The sequence below is a fragment of the Hippocampus guttulatus genome, chromosome 4, assembly GCF_054856545.1.
Source record: "Hippocampus guttulatus isolate MCC_2025c chromosome 4, RoL_Hgut_1.0, whole genome shotgun sequence".
In the NCBI taxonomy this organism is placed as follows: domain Eukaryota; kingdom Metazoa; phylum Chordata; class Actinopteri; order Syngnathiformes; family Syngnathidae; genus Hippocampus; species Hippocampus guttulatus.
In genome coordinates this window covers 18,518,365-18,539,577 of record NC_141264.1, presented here as the reverse complement: position 1 = coordinate 18,539,577, position 21,213 = coordinate 18,518,365, and the positions used below count along the sequence as shown (strand labels likewise).

At 41.7% G+C, this 21,213-nt stretch overlaps 2 protein-coding genes across 3 annotated transcripts; both read left to right on the top strand.

Annotated features, from left to right (window-relative positions):
- Positions 1 to 2: 2 nt before the first annotated feature.
- Positions 3 to 10,858, top strand: pias1b (protein inhibitor of activated STAT, 1b). 2 transcript variants are annotated; one of them, XM_086109512.1, is made up of 14 exons: positions 3 to 47; positions 1,469 to 1,889; positions 1,976 to 2,060; positions 2,185 to 2,232; positions 3,040 to 3,130; positions 3,231 to 3,365; positions 3,460 to 3,565; positions 5,054 to 5,127; positions 5,242 to 5,402; positions 6,911 to 7,044; positions 7,681 to 7,852; positions 7,936 to 8,075; positions 8,923 to 8,960; positions 9,045 to 10,858. In XM_086109512.1, the coding sequence occupies exons 1-14, from the start codon at positions 3 to 5 to the stop codon at positions 9,372 to 9,374; spliced, it is 1,980 nt and encodes a 659-aa protein (XP_085965638.1). In that variant the 3' UTR covers positions 9,375 to 10,858. The 2 variants fall into 2 exon arrangements, with proteins under 2 accessions (XP_085965638.1, XP_085965639.1); XM_086109513.1 differs by having other exon boundaries at positions 32 to 470.
- A 715-nt stretch (positions 10,859 to 11,573) lies between these two features.
- morf4l1 (mortality factor 4 like 1) lies at positions 11,574 to 17,671 on the top strand. Its single transcript, XM_086110228.1, has 12 exons — positions 11,574 to 11,704; positions 12,180 to 12,226; positions 12,295 to 12,362; positions 12,439 to 12,525; positions 13,331 to 13,408; positions 13,499 to 13,524; positions 14,474 to 14,565; positions 14,694 to 14,795; positions 15,646 to 15,734; positions 15,831 to 16,003; positions 17,168 to 17,252; positions 17,336 to 17,671. Exons 1-12 carry the CDS (start codon positions 11,665 to 11,667, stop codon positions 17,418 to 17,420), a joined length of 972 nt encoding a protein of 323 aa, XP_085966354.1. The 5' UTR covers positions 11,574 to 11,664; the 3' UTR covers positions 17,421 to 17,671.
- The last annotated feature ends 3,542 nt before the right edge of the window (positions 17,672 to 21,213 follow it).

The following is a 21,213-nucleotide window of genomic DNA, read 5'->3' as shown; positions in this document are numbered from 1 at the left end:
GCATGCGTACACAATGTCACAAGATGGCGGAGAGTACGGAACTGAAGGTAAAGCGAGCCCCTCCACTAGGTTGACAAATAGGCGCTTAGCACTGTCACGTTTGAATTTCAAATAACGGAAACACCATCTGTCGACAATCATGCAGCCAACGGCGATTTGATCAACCCCCGTACATCCACAGGAAGAGGACAGGCACCACACAAACTGTTCGCTGGCTAGCCTGCTAGCCTTAGCTTTGTTATTGTTGCCGACGATTCGTTAGTCATCTTGTGCTGTGCTGTTCTCGTGCAGATTGCACGCAGATCCCGCCTCGAATCTGAAAACGAGACCACAATAACTCCAACGCCTTCGAAACAGACGCACGACAGCCAGATCCCACTGACATTACTCGAAGATAAGCAGCCACATTGCTATATCTTATTAAAACGGGCTCTGTCTATTCCTTGGAAGCCAGTTACACTTCGCCATAGGTAGCGTTGTTTCTGTGTAATTTGTGTCGATTCATGACGGGAAAACATCGCCATCCAAATATTGTTGGCTAGCAAGAAATTATAAGGGTCTTCAATTTAAGACGAAGTAGAAATGCTGAATATATTTTCATTTCCTCGCCATCAGTCGGCTAGTTAGCCTAGCTATCTTGTGTGTCATAAACGTCGTCCCCTGACAGATTACTGTTTCTAGCTGCATATTTTTACTTTTTCAAATTCCTCCGTGTGTTTGATCAGCGTCATGTGTTTGAATGGCAATTTTGACAGCTCGCTTCAACTCGCTAATTTCAGATATGTTATGACTACAAATGACACTGGTGCAATCAATTAGTGCTCCTTTAAATCCACAAACCGTTAAGCAATCATCTTGACTTTACCTCAGGCATTTGGTTCATTTACCTCAAATTAAATACTTGGGTTAGGGAGGCAAAGCCATCTTGGTGGACTCCAAAGCCAAATGTAGTCCATATTCGATTTTGATTTTTTCAAGATGATGTATGACATTGAATGACTTCTACGCTAAGGTGAAGTTCTTTTTTCATGTTACAACCAACGGTGTAGCTTTTTTCTTAACTAAACCACGATTGTCAAATGTTAGGTGTTTATGCTGTATGGTGTTTAAGTACTAATCGGTAGAACAAATGTCCCAGTCTTGTTATGACAATACAGCGTGTGTTCTTAATTGTTGCATGTGTTGAAGCTAAAAGCTTTGAGAAAGTAGATTCAGTCTTTCTAAAAGAAACCATCTCTTTCTAGTTTTGGCTCTTCAGAGTGCTGTGTTGGTTCCTGTGTGAACATTTAAAAGCCTGCAAAGTGAGGCTTTCACTCTGCTAGTCGTATAAAAAGACAAGCATGTTTTTTTTTCTTGAAATTCAATGTAAGAGTTGTGACAGTAATATTACACATTTTAATATAGTATCTCTTTCTCCTTGGCAAGTGTAGGAGAATGTGTTCCTTAACTTGACTTGCTTTTCCCCCAGCAAATGGTAATGAGCCTTCGAGTTTCAGAGCTGCAAGTCTTGTTGGGTTTTGCTGGACGGAATAAGCACGGGCGCAAACACGAACTTTTGACCAAAGCGCTGCACTTAGTAAAGGCTGGCTGCAGCCCTGCCATGCAGATGAAGATTAAAGAGCTCTACAGACGGAGATTCCCAACAAAAATGGTTTCGCCGGTGGACCTCGCTCTGCCCGGCGTCCATTCCGCCTCCAGCCTTCCTGCGGGCCTCTTTGACAGCCATGGTTCCCCCTCGCCGCTGTTGCCTGTTTCATTGCTCGGTCCCAAGCATGAGCTCAGTCTGCCTCACTTGCCCTCCGCCCTCCACCCCGTTCACCCCGATGTCAAACTGCAGAGATTGCCATTCTACGATGTGCTCGACGAGCTCATTAAGCCCACCAGTCTGAGTGAGTTTATAACTTGACATATTTCTGCTCAGTGATGTCTGTAGAATTTCCACTGCACCAACTATTGTCACCTTTGCTTATTGCAGCCTCCGACAACAGTCAGCGTTTCCAGGAAGCTTGTTATGCCTTCGCTTTATCGCCGCTACAAGTTCAACAGATCAGCAGCTCCATGTAAGCAACACACTTCTTGTTCTCGTTAATACTGTCAATGAGCAACAAAACGCGATGAGGGCGGAACGGAAAGAAACTTAACATTTGCTGTTTCCTCTCTCTCTCTTTTTTTTTTTTCCTCCAGGGACATATCGGGGACCAAATGTGACTTTGCTGTTCAAGTCCAATTAAGGTACGAACCAGCTAGTGAAGTGTTTTATCTTTACGTTAAGAAACAATTACAAGAAGATTCATTTCATGCAACCAGGAGTCTGGTTGTCAAAACGGGGATGGCAGCGTGGCATGCATTGGCCAGCCCCACACTGAGTCACATGGCTGAACCCCGTCTGAATTATGGGACGGTTTGCAACCTTGGGCCACTGGTTTTACTGCAATTGAAAGTTTGAATCACTAGTGACCAATGTCGACATGTCTAAGAGCCAATCAAAAATTCACATGAGCTTGATGTTGACCAATTGCACGGCTGAATGGTATTGTACACACATGGAAAATTTGTTGTTACCCCTCTGTTAATGGAAGAAAAAAAACATTAGTGGGAGCAAAAATATCTTCAATTTGACAAAAGTAAGAATACATAAAAAAATATCAAATGAAAATGAACTAGAATAATAATTGCTTTTCAATTGGGGGTTCAACAGAATTATTTAGAAACAAACTCAAGAAACAGGTCTGGACAAAATTCATGCCCCCCGCCCCCTCCCTCCCAGCCCCCCAAAAGATTTAAATACCATAATTTCACCAGAGGGACTCGGTGTTTTCCACACGAAGCATTGACCCGAGGAAGCAAAAAAAAAAAAGAGAGTTGTCGCAGGAGATTAGAAAGAAATAATGGAATGGTAAAGGCTATAAGACCATGTCATCTCCGGTCTTTGATGGCCATGAGTAAGTAGGTCACCCTTGTGAAGAAAACCATTCAACAGCATTGCTCTGTAGCTTCCTTTTTTTTTTTTTTTTTTTTTTTGCTGTTGTTGTCCTCTAGGTTTTGTCTGTCAGAGACGAGTTGTCCCCAGGAAGATCATTTCCCTCCAAATCTGTGCGTGAAGGTGAATGGAAAGCCGTGCAATCTCCCCGTGAGTTCAGATTCTCCCTCCACAGACGCCGTTTGTTTATTTAAGTCTTACTCACCCTGAATCTGAAGAGCATGAAATAATAGAAATGTTTTTTGTGCAGGGGTATCTCCCCCCCACCAAAAATGGAGTTGAACCAAAAAGACCCAGTCGCCCCATAAACATAACCTCCCTTGTGCGACTGTCCACGACAGTCCCCAACACAATTGTTGTATCGTGGACTTCGGAAATTGGGAGGGTAAGAAGGACATTGGAAAGACGTTGTGAAACAGATGTTTTGAGGAGGAAGTGAGTCACCTCAGCATGACCCCTTTTTTCACGTCTCTTGCCAGAGTTTTTCCATGGCTGTTTATTTGGTAATGCAGCAGTCGTCCGCAGTGTTGTTGCAACGACTACGAGCCAGAGGAATCAGAAACCCCGACCACTCGAGAGCTTTGAGTAAGTTTATTTGCCTGAAAACCCCTCAAAATGAATTCACATGATAACCAGGATCTCATTTGTCTTCACATTCTGAACTGATTTCTCAAATACATTTGACAGCTTACCAAATTAACCTTGTCATTTGCAGTCATATAAAATAAAGGAACAGCTTCAAACTATTTTTCATTTAGCACCAGTGTTCAATCATGTGACCATGAACCTGTACAACACACTGTGTGTGTGTGTGTGTGTGTGTGTGTGTGTGTGTGTGTGTGTGTGTGTGTGTGTGTGTGTTTAAATATACACTTTTTTTTTTTTTTTTTTTTTACAAGGAGGATGTAAAACTAAAGACCTGAAAGAATGTGGTTGCACAAGTGTGTACACCCTGTCATTACTGGGATCTGGCTGTCTTCAGAATTGACCAATCACGTTCAAATTCATGTTAAATGCGAGTCAGCCATGCAAAACAAATGTCAGGAAAAGCCTACCCGAACACATAACGTATTGGAGGTTAATCAGGTTGCCGCCCATTTAACTTGAATGTGAGTGTGATTGGTTAATTTTGAACAGCCGCATCCCAGTTATGGGAGGGAATCCGCACTAGTGCAACCACATTGTTTGAATTATTTCAATTTTTAATAATGCTTCGAGTGCTTGAAAGCGATTCACCAGTTGAGCATCTTACCGTCCGTCTCTGAAAGAAGTTTTTTGAGACGTGTTCATAAAGCATCCATTGCCTGTAAGAAGGCAGGACGTTTCTGCCGCAAATACATTTATTTATCCAGGTGTCCCGCTTGTTTGACTTTTGCCCACAATAATCCAGCACTTGCACATCCAGCAGCCTCTGAAAATGTCTTCTCTTCTTGAAAAAACATTCAACCCCGACCGTTACGTTTGCCAGTGAATATATAAACATTCCTCACTCTTTCCACTCCAAACCACATGGCCTACTTGCTAATTATGCTTCATCCTCTCCGGTCCAGGACTCTTGATACTCAGCTTCTGTTGTTGTCGCTTATCTTATTCGTAGTTTTGTTCCCTTATCCGTTTCCGTGTTACCCACCGAATCTAAAAAAAAACTGAAAGGCAAACATTTGTCCGTAAGAATGGGTCAAAATCTGTTTTGTGTGTTGTTGTTTTTTTTTTTTAAGTCCTTTGCCAGACTGATCAAATCTGAGCACATGGGAAGCTCGGTGAACTCGACTTGCAAATGCACGCGCTGAGCCGATGTCATATAGCCGATGTCCACAATTAGTGGCTTATATTCTAATTACCGCCCCAGGCCTTGTACACTAAAACATCCCCTCAGACGGAAATAGCCATTGAGACTTTTTACGATGAAATCAGATGCTTACCTGTGTCACAATGTTGGAAAAATATATTTAAAAAATGTCTTCATACAACTAAAGTCCCTTTGTCTGGTCCTCACTGCAGCGGAGCACATACATTTATCTTCATGCTTTCCTCTCTCTGTTCATCTTTGCACTTTTCTGATTCTCGTCACAGTCAAAGAGAAATTGACAGCTGACCCGGAGAGCGAGATCGCCACCACTAGTCTACGAGTGTCTCTTCTGTGTCCTGTATGTTGAACTACTTTTATCTTCAGGCTGCCAATACACATGCCATCACTGAGAAGTACACAATATATAAAGTAATTTAATATGTGTTGTTGTTGTTGTTTTTCTTTTTTAAAGCTGGGAAAAATGAGGCTGACAATCGCATGCCGAGCGTTGACATGCTCCCACCTCCAGTGCTTTGACGCTACGCTTTATATCCAAATGAATGAGAAGAAGCCCACATGGGTGTGTCCAGTGTGTGACAAGAAGGCGCCATACGAGCACCTCATTATTGATGGGTGAGCACCTCGTTCACAGCCGTTGAGCGACGATGCAATATTTATTGATGACGTTTGACTAGTGCTAGGCAATGAAACGGTTATCTTTTACTTCAAGTCTATTTGTCATTTTTTTAGTGGCTTCTGTATTCCTGTAATTTGATTCCTCTAAATTGTCTCTTTGTTATTTAAAAAAAAAATGATATTGTCATTCAATATGTGATTATAATATGTGACTATTTTTTCAAGTTCCTCTTCCCTGTTTTTTTTTAAACAAACACAAGCTATAAATTAATCTATATTAAACCTTTCATGCACCCTGTAATTTGATAACATGATCAACTGTCCACTGTAGTCACCGCTGTCCCTGAAGGGATTAAATTAAACTATGCCAGATTTATTATTATACATACCGGTTAAAAGTTTTGGTCTTGGAGATCATGTTTACACCAAAAATGATATTTATCTACTTCCATTAGACTTGTTAACATACGAAACACTGGCTTGCAGTTTTTTAAGCCTTCACCTCAACAGCTCTTTGAAAATTCTGCCAAACAAGTGCGGTGTAAGCAGAAGTCAGTAAGTCATCAATCAGATTACAGCTCTAATGCAAATAAATCGGCGCCTTTATCACTTCCGACATTTTCACGCTTGATGTAACAACAAGTGAAAATGACAGCCAACATAGAGAAGACAAAAGCGCAATTTTGTTCGCTATATTTAGTGACTTATCCGACTCCTCTATTGAACTTTATTCAAAAAGCTACAAGCCAGTTGACTTCCTGCTAAGTAACACACCACATGAGTGGAATCTTTTCACATTGTTCTTCATATGACCAGAAAGGACTCTCAGGCAGTCAGGGAGTCAATTGTGCCAAACATTTCTACATTGCAAAAGCAGTGATTTATCGACATGTTGGAAACTTTTGACCCGTGCTATATGAGGTCGAGCATAAGAGAGTTTGAGGGGCCGCAGAGTGACTCTTCCGCTTATTTATGCACTGGCTCAGCCATGCAGTTTGAAGACTCATTTTCTTATGTTGACTTAAAAACATTTTAAATGTCTATTTATTTGTGATTGTGTTTCCATCCATGGCGTGTTTTGACTGGGGGTGGGGGCGACATTTTTTTTCCGTAGTGGACGCCAAAGAAAACGACATTCTTTTCTTTCTATGGAAATTGATGCAGGTTAACTCATTCAGTACCAGCCAATTCTAGACCAAGTCTGAAAAGACGTTTAAAAACGTCTTTGGGAGTGAATGAGTTTTAATACCGGGACAAAAACAACCGTTTCAAAGCTTGTTTGGTATAATGGGAAATAATATAATAATAATAATAATACATTTTATTTATAAGCGCCTTTCAAGAGACCCAAGGACACTTTACAATAACAAAAAACACAAAACAATACGGATTGAAACAAATCCTCCAAGGGAAACGAAAGAGTGTTGGGAGGTAAAGTGATTTGTTGTTTAAGCAGTTGTCATGCTGAAAAGGCGTTTGTTTTCAAGCATCCTCCTCTTTTACAGATTGTTTATGGAAATCCTGAACAGCTGTTCTGACTGTGATGAAATTCAGTTCAAAGAAGATGGAAGTTGGGCGCCCATGAGGTCAAAAAAACAAGTGCAGGAGGTGTCTGGCCCCTACTATGGAGTAGACAACGGTGCGTACGTACTACCAAGGTTTCCAAGCTGTGTATAGCTTCTACACGATTCACACATAAAGGTCTTAAATCAAGCGTTATAAAGTCTACATTTTTTTTGGCACATTATAAAGTAAGATTTTATGATTGTAAGTAGTGCCGAATCTCAAACTAAACATTCTTTAAAAAAAAAAAAAAAAAGATGATCACACAATCACGATAGTGGAACCGTGTGGTTTTATTTGGGTCTCTTCAGAGCAGATAAGAATAAGAAATCCTTTATTCGTCTCACAATGGAGAAATTCCCAATTTACAGCAGCAAAGTTAAAGGAAGAAAGTAGAAGAACAAAAAGTATTGTATAGGAGCTGCTGTAAAGGCAGCCGCTCTCGCGGCGCCATCTTGAAGTCGTCATAACAAAATAATACAACACAACACATAAGACACAGACAGTCATTCGATCTTAACCACTTTTCTGCATACCCATTGTTGTTTGAAGCAGTTATAAATGATAAAGGAGAGAAATGCAAGTCACTTAGGTACTGTCACAACTTTGGACAACCTCGGACAATGTGGTCTTCGGTGTCATTTCAAAATGGAATCAAAAAGTCTTGAGGGACCCCCATATGAGTGGAATCTGTGTGACTCTCTGTGCGCAGACGTGCCTAAAACCGAAAGCCATGAGCAGAAATGCGGGTCGGCCAATGAGAAGAGTAAAAAAGTCGATGTGATAGACCTGACACTGGACAGCTCGTCGGAAGATGAGCTGGATGATGAGCCGCCTCCGAAAAGGCCTTCGCTGTCGCCCATCTCTCCGCCGCCAACAAAGGGGTCGGTCCGCAAGCTCCGCGAAAAGCTTCTCGTCAGCTCTCTTTGCTCCAACTGGTGACATGATGCGACATTGTTCCTCGCAGAGTGCTGAACCTTCACAACCAGACGTCACCGGTGACAAGAGCTCCCAGCATGCCCCCCTTAGAGACCAGCTACATTCCTCCTCCGCCACCACTCATTCAGGACTACCGCCACTTCTATCACTCAGCTAGTGACTTGCCAGGTAGGCCCCGGCACTCGTTTTCAAAATGCAACTTGTTGCACACTTGTTTGTTTGCTGTAAGTATTCTGAGTCTGTGCCGGAATTGTTTGCGTTATAAAGTGCGCAACAACCTCTTAGGTCATACCAAGCCATATTTTTATTTCTTTTTTTTCTCCCGGAGGAAATAATGAATGAATAATAGAAATAATCCCTTCCGAGTGAAACTGACACTTTCCTACAACTGTTAAAAATGCATGGGTAATTTCATTTATATACTGTATATATATAGCTCTTATTGAAATACATGTCCAAATATTTTGCTTTTCATGGCTCTCTTGGTCAAAAAGGTTCCCGACTCCTGCACTCTATAAATGGATAAATAAAATATACATACTGTATATTTATTTAAAAAAGAAATAAAGCCAAGCAACTGACCAAAATGGAGCTTTTTATTCGATTCAAAATTGCAGCCTTTGCCATTTGAAAGTTGTTTCATTCATTCATTTTCCGAACCGCTTGATCCCCACTAGGGTCGCGGGGGGTGCTGGAGCCGATCCCAGCTGTTTTCGGGCAGTAGGCGGGGGACACCCTGAATCGGTTGCCAGCCAATCGCAGGGCACACAGAGACGAACAACCATCCACGCTCACATTCACACCTAGGGACAATTTAGAGTGTTCAATCAGGCTGCCGTGCATGTTTTCCGAATGTGGGAGGAAACCGCAGTACCCGGAGAAAACCCACGCAGGCCCGGGGAGAACATGCAAACTCCACACAGGGAGGCCGGAGCTGGAAGAAAGTTTCATTCATTGTCAGTGTTGTGTGGAGCTGCCTTTTTTTTAATGGATACTTTTTTTTTCTTTTTTGCAGATCTAAATTTTTTCTCCTTCCTCCAAGGCGACAATCAGGTAACACCCATCGTGACCGCATGTGAAGTTCATCACACTCGCCGCGCCTGGCCTCCATTTTCTTCTTCTCCTCTTCTGTTTCAGCATTACAACATGGTGATGGCTGCCGCGGCGGCCGCATCGGCCTCGGCGTCAGAGGACTCGGACCTGCTCCTCAACCGCTACCTGCCGTATGGCTCGACCCCCATGTTGCGGGAGCCGCCGGGCACGCCGGGCAGCAGCACGCTGGCAGCCACTAACGGAGGCAGCAACAGCGGCAGCACCAGCAGTTTGGTGTCTTCCAGCAGTCTGCGGGACAAAGACCGAGAGCGCGACAGGGACAGCCACGCCATCTCGGGATTGTCGAGGTCCTCGGTGGAGGCGGCGGCGGCGGCTATTTATGGCTCCATATCTGACGTCATCTCTCTGGATTAGATCCTCACAAAACTGATGCACAAGGGAGACATTGAGACAAGAAGATCTTTGTAAATACGGAGAGTTGAAAGTATACAGTACTATGTACAGAGAGGAAAAATCTATTTTCAATTTACTTATCATGTATATAAACTTAGGACACTTCCTGTCCAGTGGGTCGCTTCAGTTCAATATTTTCTGTGAATACTGAAGACTTTTTCACACCTCTTCATGTGGTCCTTTGATTATATTGTACCTTTTGTACTTGGTTTTTACAGTTTGTTTTCAATATTCCATGTCAATGGCATTAGTTTATTAGATTATGTGCACAGAACCCTCATAAGGTGAGACCTTATGGAACATGACATTTAGCATCAAAAGAAAATGGGCATTGTCGCCGGTGTTCACAAAGGCAAGTTGCAGCAAATGAGGAAAAAAGGGTAACTTTTTTTCTAAAAATCGCACAGTTTCTGTTAAAAAAAAAAAAAAGCAGAAAGTCTTTTGCCATCACTGTAGACATTCATGCTATGGTCATGTTATTTTAAGGACTTATTTATAATATAAGTTATGTTTGATGAATACTGTTATGTTTTTTAAAAAGCATTCCCCTTGTCTCAAACTGTTGCCACTAGAAATACAAAACAGGTCCTTCTATGTTATTACTTTGCTCTTGCTTGTCATTTTGAGTGAGATCAAGCTGATTTTTATCCATCATGAATTGAAGCTAAGACTATATAATCAGTATTGTAGGGAGATTCTTCCTCAGTGTGTGTGTGTGAATGAATGGTTTTGATCCAGCAAGCGGGTAGAAAACAGAAATGAACATGTTTTCTTCCGCCTTGCTGCTCCGCATTCATTTTGCATTCGTTCAGTGTCAGCGAAGTGGAAAAGACTTACTCTCCGCTCAGATTCAGATTTAATTCAACAAATAGATGTGATGCGTGTTTGTTTGTTTGTTTTTGAGCACTTGCTTTCTCCTTTTAGGCTACACAGAAGTGAAGCATTAACCAGTAGCAACCACTCTGAGAGCGGTTTGTGTCTCTGAAAATGAAAATTCTCTCAACGCTCACCTGTTAAATGGCTTTTCATTCGCTTTGAGAAGCCATACGTTATTTTGTGATTTCTTTTGTCAACTTACAAGATATTTTGGGACATCATCTCCACACCCCGTTGTAGCCCAACTATTGCAAGTCAACATGAACAGATTTCTTTCCCCTCAACTTATGCTTACAATTACTATTATTTATTATATATTTTCAGCATTTGTTTGATTGGTGGCTATGCATTTCTGTCATTGTATGTAATATTTCTTTTGTAATGATATAATTAATGCTATTTAAAAACTGTCATTGTTGCTTGACATGCATTGTAACATTTTCAGTTTCTCTGTCCGTTTTATCTATCAGATGATGTCAATAACTCTCCATAGAGGCTTTGAGCATTTTGAACCGCTAAGAGGTCTACTGTGCTGTTTGATATTTATAAGAATTAAACAGGAAAATGTGTCTGTTTGATTGCTCATTTATTTTAAAAGGAATGGGTGGGGGGGGGGGGGGGGTCAAGATACGAATCACAGGCCAAGTAATAGGCAAAACTGACAGGCATTTCCAAACATAGGGTAAAAGAGGGGTTCAATGTCCGGGCAACAGCTAAATTCAACTTAATCACTGGCAGTATTCCCATCCAGGGTGCTCTGGTAAATTATGTAGTTTCAGCCAATTTGTTCCAAAAATGGTCCTGAATTACAGGCAAAAAATTATTCATCTATATATTCATCTATTAATTTATCTACTGTGCTCTATTGTGAGCGACAGAACCATTAATTCTCGTTAGATGGTAAGAGGCACAATAAACCTGATGTCATCCATATAACAAAATAAGTCATGGGTTCCTACTAGTATATCAGATTTTTGTGCAATTTAACAGGCCCGCATTTCACAATAAGTCAATTTGTAAATTGAGACAAGTGTTAATCGTACATTTTCCCTTTCAAAACGGTGGTCCCATCCATTTCAACAGAAAAACGAAATTTCCTTCTTCACGCTCAGGTGAAACCAGATAAAATGTAAACACTAATATTCCAGAACAAGATATAATTTATCTCAGAACGCACAGACAAAAATAAAGATATAATTTATCTCAGAACGCACAGACAAAAATAACCATTCTATAATTAACCATTGTCGCGCTATGCTTGGTCGCGTTTAATGACGTCAGAACATCGGTGATGACGTCTATAAGTGAGCGGCACCGTTTCAGATTGGAATGGGAGCTGGCGATTTTTCCCCTATTTTGATCGTTTAATCCGTGAATGGCGCCGAAACAGGACCCGAAACCTAAATTTCAAGAAGGTATCACGCTCCTTGCTTGCACCGTAATCGAACTGTGGTGATAATCAACGTCCGAGTGGATGGATTGGAGCTCAGACATTAGCTAACATCTCCATCGCTGCTAGCCTTCATTGTTGCTGCAATGCACACAGCGCTTGTATTCATGTCTTTATTCACGGTATCATCTTAGTTTGTGTTAAATTATACAATTATAACGTCAAAACCAACTTATTGATCAATTGAAAAACGTTTTCAATTGCAATATTTCGACCCCCTGCCTCTACAGGCTTTCCTGAGATAACTGCTAGCTGAGCTTGCCTAAATAGTCGAGGTTGGTTGACGTGTGCGCAATTATTACTGTGCAACAAATTTATTGTCATTACGTCATTTGTGCGCTTGTTTCCCCTCTCAAAATGTGATACGTTTTGTTTGTCTAAAGCTAATTGATCTACCTGTTCAGATTGCTGACCTGTATGTGAATGAATGTGTTTTCCAGGTGAAAGAGTGCTGTGTTTTCATGGGCCATTGCTCTACGAAGCTAAGGTACGTTTCCACAGCACTGCTTCTTGAACGTCTCCTTCTCAAAGTGTAACGATGATGTCTCTCTGCAGTGTGTTAAGATAAACGTCAAGGAGAAACAAATCAAGTACTTCATTCATTATAGCGGATGGAATAAAAAGTAAGGGAATCGGTTCACGTTTGTATTTTGGTTGGCATAAATGCCTCGTTGTCTTATTTGTTCTCTCTCTTCCTAGTTGGGACGAATGGGTTCCTGAGAGTAGAGTGCTGAAGTATGTGGACAGCAATCTGCAGAAACAGAAAGAGCTTCAGAAGGCCAACCAGTATGTCCCTTCAACAATTTTTCAGTTTTAACACTTTCAAAAAGCATACACAGTGGTTAAAAAATACATTTATGTTCAAATGACAGGTTTTTGTGACGTAATGAGACCAAGATAAATAATTTCAAAACTTCTTCCACCCAATAATGTGACTTACAACGTGTCCAACGCAGTTGTTTTGAGAGGAGAATTAAAATAATTTGGTTGCATGTGTGTGCCCAATGTTATGTGGCTGTGTTCAAAATTAACACATCACAATTAAGTTTGTGTTAAATGGAAGTCGATGCACACCTGTCGCCATTTAAAGTTCTTCCGAAAACCCCCAAATAAAGTTAAGATATTATCCTAAGCTATTCCTGTTTTTGCTTTCCAGTAGAGGCCTGGACATTTTGTGCTAACACCGAGTGCTATTTGGAACCGTTCATAATTTCATCCGTCCACCTTGTGTGTGGCTGAAGCTGAAGAAAAACGACACACGTCCATGTGTCGCTGTTCGAATAGTTTACTTTGGTGATGGGCAGTGTTGTGCTTGCACCAAACTTAACTTTTGGAATAATTGCTGTGTCTCACATGTTATAGGTCACATTAATGGTGTAATTGGTTTTGAACTATTTTTTTGTTGGTGTCACTTTATTGTATCACAAAAAACTATTTTTGTCCACACTAATACCTATTCTACATTACTTTTTTTTTTTTACATGAGTATTGCATATATAGGTTAGCCCATGTTCATCTATAATAGGTGTGGTATTTATTTGTTGCCCTGTCCAAAAGGTTGCCTTTTTTGTCGCTTCTTTTCCTACCATAGAGACCATTATGTTGAAGGAAGAATGAGGGGTGCTGCACCGAATAAGAAGATACCTGCGACTTCACAGAAAAACGACGTGTGAGTGCAACATTCCCAACGCTTATTGGCTCTCCTGCTTTGCGGTGCCAGATCATCATTTTACAGTTGTGTTTTTTTGTTCTATTGCAGGAAAACCAAAAAGAACAAACAAAAAAGTACGTGCCTTTTATGTCATGTCTTGGAGTCAATCATGTCATATCACTTGTTCCATTTTGTCATGCTGGTGTCTGTTAATGTAGACTAACATCAAAGTGTTTTTAAAAAGTTATTCCGGAGCTCTGTTTTGATTTACCGAATCTGTTTTACAAATATTCGTCACCTGCAGTGGATATAAGTAATTTAAAACAACCATGACAAATTACACTGCTCAATAGCAAATTTTAATCAGACGACTTTGTGCTCCTTCATGTATTTTTGACGCCTATTTAAAAAATGTCTTTACTTTATCCTCGCGCATGAAGTTTTTGAGATATTTTCATGTTTTGGATTCAAGATTGACCTATAAAAGCGTGCGCATAATGGATTTCACCAGACATTGTAAATTCAGAAAAAAAATTGCACCTGTTACTGAATCCAAGCCTTGCTTCACAAATATGAATAAATAAAATATTATATTGTTATTATTTTGAAAACCTGATTTGCTGGAGACAAATTTGCAACGAGCGTAAAAAATTTTAAAAAATTGACTCAACACTTGCTGACCAGGAATTGTATGATTCTATTATTATTGTCATTATTATTATTGTTTATAATTATTATTGTATTTAGGGTGCATCTAATACTTGGTTGAAGCATATTAATTATGTCATTATCAGCTCTTTTGAGCTTCTGGTTTTACCAGATTTCGAAATGAAAAAAGTATTGTTATTCAAAAGGCCATGCACAGACAGCATTCTTTATCAAGTGATGGCACATCCTCGCTTGGAAAAATTGCACAAGTACCCGATTTTGAGACCATTTCTTGTTTCCAGCCAGTCTTTAACTCAGCCCACAGAATTTCGTTTGGCCCTTTTCCACCTGAGTCAAATCAAACCAAAAAAAGATTGTCCGACAATTTCTATTTGATATTATGAAGGGAGAGTTAAGTGTCTTTGTCTGTTGTAGCTCCTGGTCCAGGAGAAGGTCCAAGTTCAGGAAGTGACCCCACCCACCCTCCACGAAAGAAGAGGGCTCGTGTTGACCCCACTGTTGAAAGTGTATGTTCGCCACTCTCCTATACGTTGAAGTTCGAGCACATTGTACTGTGTTTATTTGTGCTGTGTTGGGAAAGACGTGCTGTTGGCTGTCTCGTGTAACATCGTGTAACTTGATCTTGTTTGGGCAGGAGGAGACCTTCATAAACAGAGTGGAAGTAAAAGTCAAAATTCCTGAGGAGCTGAAACCTTGGCTTGTAGATGACTGGGATCTGATTACGCGACAAAAACAGGTTAGTGGTGTGTTTATTTGTTCGTATCTTTGGGCTGCTGGACGTGAGCAACTGAATTGACGTGCAGTCAGTGACTCCCGTCAGTGGTAAAACAGTGACCCCTGGTGTTCTTTCTGGGGAAGAATGTTTTAAGGCTTTATACACACACACACACACACACACATATATATATATTAATAATAATAATACATACATACACACACACTTATGCAGATATAAATGTACAGGATTGGAAGTGTTTTCAGGTCCCCTGATGAATATTGACCATTTTTGCCTCGAAACACCCATGCGTTGTCGTTTTTGAAAAATGCCCTGATTGTGTGCTAAAGTGCATCTCAAATGTTTCGCCTTGTCGCAACGAAACTAAGAATGTCTACTTTGACATGCATCCTAGCTCTAATGAGAGCGTTATGACCCCAAGTCTGAAACGGTCAACCACCTTTTTCTGAAGACTTAAATTCACATTAGCCGCTAACATTGTCCAATTCAACAGATATTAATGTCCAGTTGTTTGTTTTCCTGCGTTGCCAGTTCTATCATTGGCAAAAAGGATTACCTGGAACTTTCAAAATGGCTGCCAAAAAAAACTCGCAGTGTAGTATAAAAACATTGCAATTCTATACTATATGTTATACTCTGAGCTTTGAAATGTGTTATTTTGTGTCTTTGTGTTGTGTGATTCTTTGACATTTTTACTGTCTCAGGTTTTGTTTTTTTGGGGGGGTTCTCTTTTTTTGCTGCCATTTTGAATGTTCACTTCAGTCGATTTCGGTCTCGTCGCCCAGTGTGCTGTGGTTCCGATGACCTTTCAATCCAGTATCACCACCCTGTGTTTGTTTTCTGTCTCCAGCTCTTCCATCTGCCTGCTAAGAAGAACGTAGATGCCGTGCTTGAAGATTATGCAAACTACAAGAAATCGAGAGGAACCTCTGACAGCAAGTAACGCCCGTTTCTAATCTTCCTCTGCAAAGGTTTGCTTGTTTTCTTAAAGTGTTCTCTGGAGACTTAAAAGTTCTTTGATCTTGATCGCTCCAGGGAGTTTGCGGTGAGCGAGGTGGTTGCCGGCGTGCGGGAATATTTCAATGTCATGCTGGGCACGCAGCTGCTCTACAAATTTGAGAGGCCGCAGTACGCAGACATCTTGGCCAACCACCCAGATACGTCCATGTCGCAGATCTATGGCGCCCCCCACCTCTTAAGGCTCTTTGGTAAACCATCTTACACAACATGACTCCCTCTGTTATTATCTGCTAGCAAACTAGGATAGCATTGTTAACATGATTATGTGGGGGTGGGGGTACTGTCTTAATCAATTATCCTCCCATATTGTGATTTACTGTGATAAACCTACCTCCCATGATACGTACTTCTATCATTCAAAATGATGATGCGGTATGAATTAAATTGCATGATTCTAAAAATCCATCCACCAGTCACTTCATGAGGTAATTCTGGTGATGTGAATATCAAGTTATCCAATCACATGAGAGCACTTCAATGCATCGGGGTGTGTAAACAAGCTTGAGAGGATCTGCTCGTGTTCAAACTCGACGTGCGGAAGCACACAGTGAAGTGATCTGGGAGTCGTGTCTGTAATTAGTGGCGGGATTGTTTTTCAGAAACAGATTATTTATTGGGCAAGGAACCATAAGAAAAACAGTTATTATGAAAACAAAAGTATCATTAAATACAATGAGGAAAAAAGTACAATTACAGTCAGTTTTGGACACCTTTCCTCATGTTATTGAATGAAACATTAGACTATCATTTACTAGTTTATAATAAGTTCAAGTCCTGTCATGTGCTGTGACCGTTTTTCCGAGGTTTCAAATATTGTAGTAATTTGATAAGTCCCTTAGAAATATTTAAACTACTCGCTGTAAGATTTAGAAACAAGCTTCCAATTGGAAAACCAGCCAGGTTAGTGTCCGTTCTATTTGAGAACGTGTTGTCAGCACAATGGCCAGTCTCGTGAGGTGTGTGCGTTCAAAACATTCCAAGTTGAAAGACAATACGAGAGGACTACAACCTGCACTCCTCCTGTCTGCTCACAAGGACGCACAACAGAAGGTTGGCAAATGCCTGTTTTCAATTTCTGCTCCAAGATCTGACCAGTTGGAACTGACTTAGAATCCATCCGTCCATCCTGCTTCGTATCAACACTTGAGCCGCGGTGATGTCGTGGTGAGGTGGTTACCGGGTTGTGACCATGTCTAATCTATTCCTTGACCATGACAATTCTACACGGTCAACACATTTCAAGAGAGCACCTTTTGGAATGTGCAGGAAAATTTGCCTCAGTATTTTTGATGCTGTTCAATCTGATATGTGTGGCGCTTCTTGATAATATCGTCCCCATTTGGTCTTGCAAGTGCGAATCGGAGCCATGCTGGCTTACACTCCCCTGGATGAGAAGAGCCTGGCACTGCTGCTCACCTACCTGCAAGACTTCCTCAAGTGAGTTTTTTAAATCTGGCTCATCACATCAGCTCTCGCCTGGACAACACTGCAGACACGTGACGCTTGTCTCTTCGTTGCAGGTACCTCGTCAAGAACTCTGCGACGCTCTTCAGCGCCAGCGACTACGAGGTGGCCCCGCCGGAGTACCACCGTAAGGCCGTTTGAACTTTGTGATTAGGAGAGCTTATCGTGGATCAGGATGAGTGGATCATCAAGGAAGTCTCGGACCAACTCGTCAAGTTTTTTTCATTCGGAAAGCTGCTAAGTACGCTCTCCTTGTATTGGTATGTTTTTTTAATACCACCCATTAGTTTCTACGACCCGTCTTTTGACAAGGAACTTCAACATTTCACCTTTTGGTTCTTTGTTTTTGTTCACATACAGTCATTGTTTTCTAATAAAAGTGCTTCATTTCATCACGTGTCTTCGCTTTGCTCTCTGGGACTTCCATGAAAGATTTTCTCAGAATCCAAGCTTGTTTGTTGGCTGTAACACTTGAGTGAGAATGAGATAAACCGGAATGTATTTCGCACTGCGGTATAATGTGGAAGTTCTCCGGCAAAGCAAAATGTCAATGCGAATCACATTTCAAATGGGTTTGTTTGTTTTTGGCCCATCAAAAGGATAAACTGCACGGACAGCTCCGGATCTAGCAATCAAGTGATGATTTCTCCAACTTGAAAAATAGCCTCAATGCGATAATCCTCTCAGAACATGAATTGATCTCTGATGGTTTGCGTTGACCGTGTCACAGTGCGCTGTTGTTGCCAGCAGATGTGATGAGAAGCATGTGATGCTGCAGAGAGAAATATCAAGCTCTCGGGTGTTTTCCAGACACCAGCCTTTCCCTCAATTGCAGTGATGTATTTGACTTTGAAAAAAACAAAGATGGTAAATGTTTGTTTTTAGACTGATTTGTGGTTTCGTCGGCGCTGGCCGACTTGTACTAGTTAGGGCCAAAAGCACCATTGGAGGGATGGGGTTACTTAATACCATTTCCCCCATCGGACTTAACAAAAACCACATGTAACCATTTTTTTCTTTGTATGCCAGATGTAGATCACTAAGACTGGCTTGAAGGAGACAATGATTCTCTTTATTTTCCAAATGTATATCTTTAAATTAGTACCACTATCATAGACAGTTGTTATTTCAAGTACTTGCTCCTCTTGTACTCTTCAGATTTGGCACATGCATCTTAGGGATGCTCGGATTGAGCAGCGGTCGATAATTAGCGGTCGACAATGGTTAGTCAAGTCAAGTCAGTTTTATTGTCAAATATGTTCTATGTGCAACATACAGCGCAGATGAAATTACTTTCCTCTCTCAACCACAGTGCAAACAGGTAGTGCATTGAAACACACACAGCTAAACGTAATGGCAGCAACCTGAACTGCATAAAAATATGTAACAACAAACAGCATTTCAATCAGAATCAACTGTGAACTTCGATTATACCACTCCAAAAGGTTTTTTTAAGCCATTGAAAAGTTGACTTGCTGATGTGTTTTCAGTTGTTGTTTTGTTGTGATGCAAACCCAAATGCTCTTCATCTTCATTTCACAAACTGATGGCCAAACATTCTCCCACAGGATTTTCTAGGAAAGAACAGAGTTTATGGTTCCATCAATCACAGCAAGTCATTCAGGTCCTGAAGTGCCAAAGCAGCCCCAGACTATGTTGAACTGTTTGCATGAGGTCGTTTTCCAGAAAAGCTGTATTACATTTATGGGAGATGGAACAGGATGCATAGCTTCCTAAACAGTCCACCTTTCTTTTCGTCAGTCCATAGAATATTCTCCCAAAAGTGTTGGGAATCATGTAAATGTGTTTTGCAAAAGTAAGATGAGCCATGATCTTTTTGGTCTGCAGGGGTTTTCCGTCTTGGAACTCTGCAATGAATATCGTTTTTGCCAGGTCTCTTCGTCATTGTTGAGTCCTTAACACTGACTTTAACTGAGGCGAGGGAGGCCAGCACTTCTTTAGATTATGTCCTGGGTTGCTTTGTGACCTCTTGTATCAGTTGGCACTTTGCTCTCATGGTAGTAATTTCTCTTCGCTTAGCCGCTCCAAGACAGATCTTCCATATTTTTTCCCTTTGTGGATAATGTCTCTCATCGCGATTCGCTTGACTCTTAGAGCGTTAGGATTCACTTGTGTTTATTTCTCATCCATTCTTAAATTTCTTTAGATAATTTGGTTGCAGCCAGATGAGGTGGCTTGGGCATCTGATTCGGATGCCTCCTGAACGCCTCCCTGGTGAGGTGTTCCGGGCATGTCCCACCGGGAGGAGACCCCGGGGAAGACCCAGGACACGCTGGAGTGACTATGTCACCCAGCTGGCCTGGGAACGCCTCGGGATCCCCCGGGGAGAGCTGGAAGAAGTAGCTAGGGAGAGGGAAGTCTGGGCTTCCCTGCTAAAGCTGTTGCCCCTGCGACCCGGCCCCGGATAAGCGGTAGAAGATGGATGGATGGATGGATGGATGGTTGCAGCTTTTCGAGATCATTTAGACAACTTCATTTTGTCAGACTGGTTCTATTAAGGTTATTTCTTCATTGAGCAGGCCTGGATGTGGTCTCTGAATTCCATCCATTATCTGATCTGCTTGTCCTCAGGAGGGTCGCGGGCATGCTTTTAGCCTATCCCAGCTGTCTTTGGGCAGTAGGCGGGGGACACCCTGAACCAGTTGCCAGTCAATCACAGGGCACGCAGACAAACCATCCATTCACACTCACAGTCGCACCTAGGGCCAATTTAGAATGTTCCATTAACCTACCATGCATGTTTTTGGAATGTGGGAGGAAAGTGGTGTAACACGGAGAAAACCAGCGCAGGCACGGGGTGAACATGCAAACTCCACACAGGCCCAGAATCGAACCCTGCACCTCTGCACCGTGAGGCCAACATGCTAACAAGTCGACCACTGTGCTGCCAGATCTGTGAAAATGAACTACAAGATGTGATTAGCCACAACAAGGAGCTAACTAAGTCAGTGGTTCTTAACCTGGGTTCGAGCGAACCCTAGAGGTTCGGTATATCAGTCTCAGGGGTTCGACAGAGCCTCTGCCATGGAGGTTAAGACCACTGCATGTCAATTGCGCCCCCTTGGCCATCGCTGGCTGGTTCATTTTGTGCACAATTAAACACCTTGTACTTTATTCTGCTACTAATTGTGTTGATTTTTTCTGTTTTTAATAAATGCGTTTGTAAAAAATCTTTTTTATTTTTCACTCATGAAGGGTTCGGTGAATGTGCATATGAGCTGGTTGGGTTCAGTACCTCGAGTAAGGTTAAGAACCACTGGGCTAAGTACTTTTTCACACATGGTTAGGCTGTTATACTGTTAAAAACACAAACGCGCGCAATCGCTTATCTGGAAGTATTGCACGGTGGTTCCTGGGTTTTCTTTTTGGGGCCGGGTGATGTTGTGATGCGAAGCAACCACTAGATGTCAGGATTTCACAGCGTTTTCACGACTGAATTCCGCCGTTGTCTAAATATCGACATCATGTTTTAGTGGAGATCCACATGCGTGCACACAAACCACCAAAGCGTCATTGCAACACATAAAACTGTCATCCAATCCTCGGCTCCCTCCAAGCTGCATCAATTCGACTACGAGGGATCAGTGACAACCGCAGCCCCAGAATGTTGTCACTTAGACTGACTGATGGAGGCGATTTGTGCCTCACATGATTCCTCAACAGCAAATCCATCTGCTCTGCACTCTTTTTGAGGTGAAAAACCGCCAGCGTTTAATGTGGTACTGAATGTTTCCCCAGACTGGGAGTTAGTGGTGGACTAATTAGATACTGGGCAGCGAGTCTTAGCCGTGCATGGCTGCCAGAGCTTTGTGTGACTGCATGTCATTAGTAGTGGAAAAGTACACTCCACAAAGGGCTGCGGTCAGTCGGAGCCACTAAAACATGAAAGAACATATCCCCCTCTTCTGGGGGA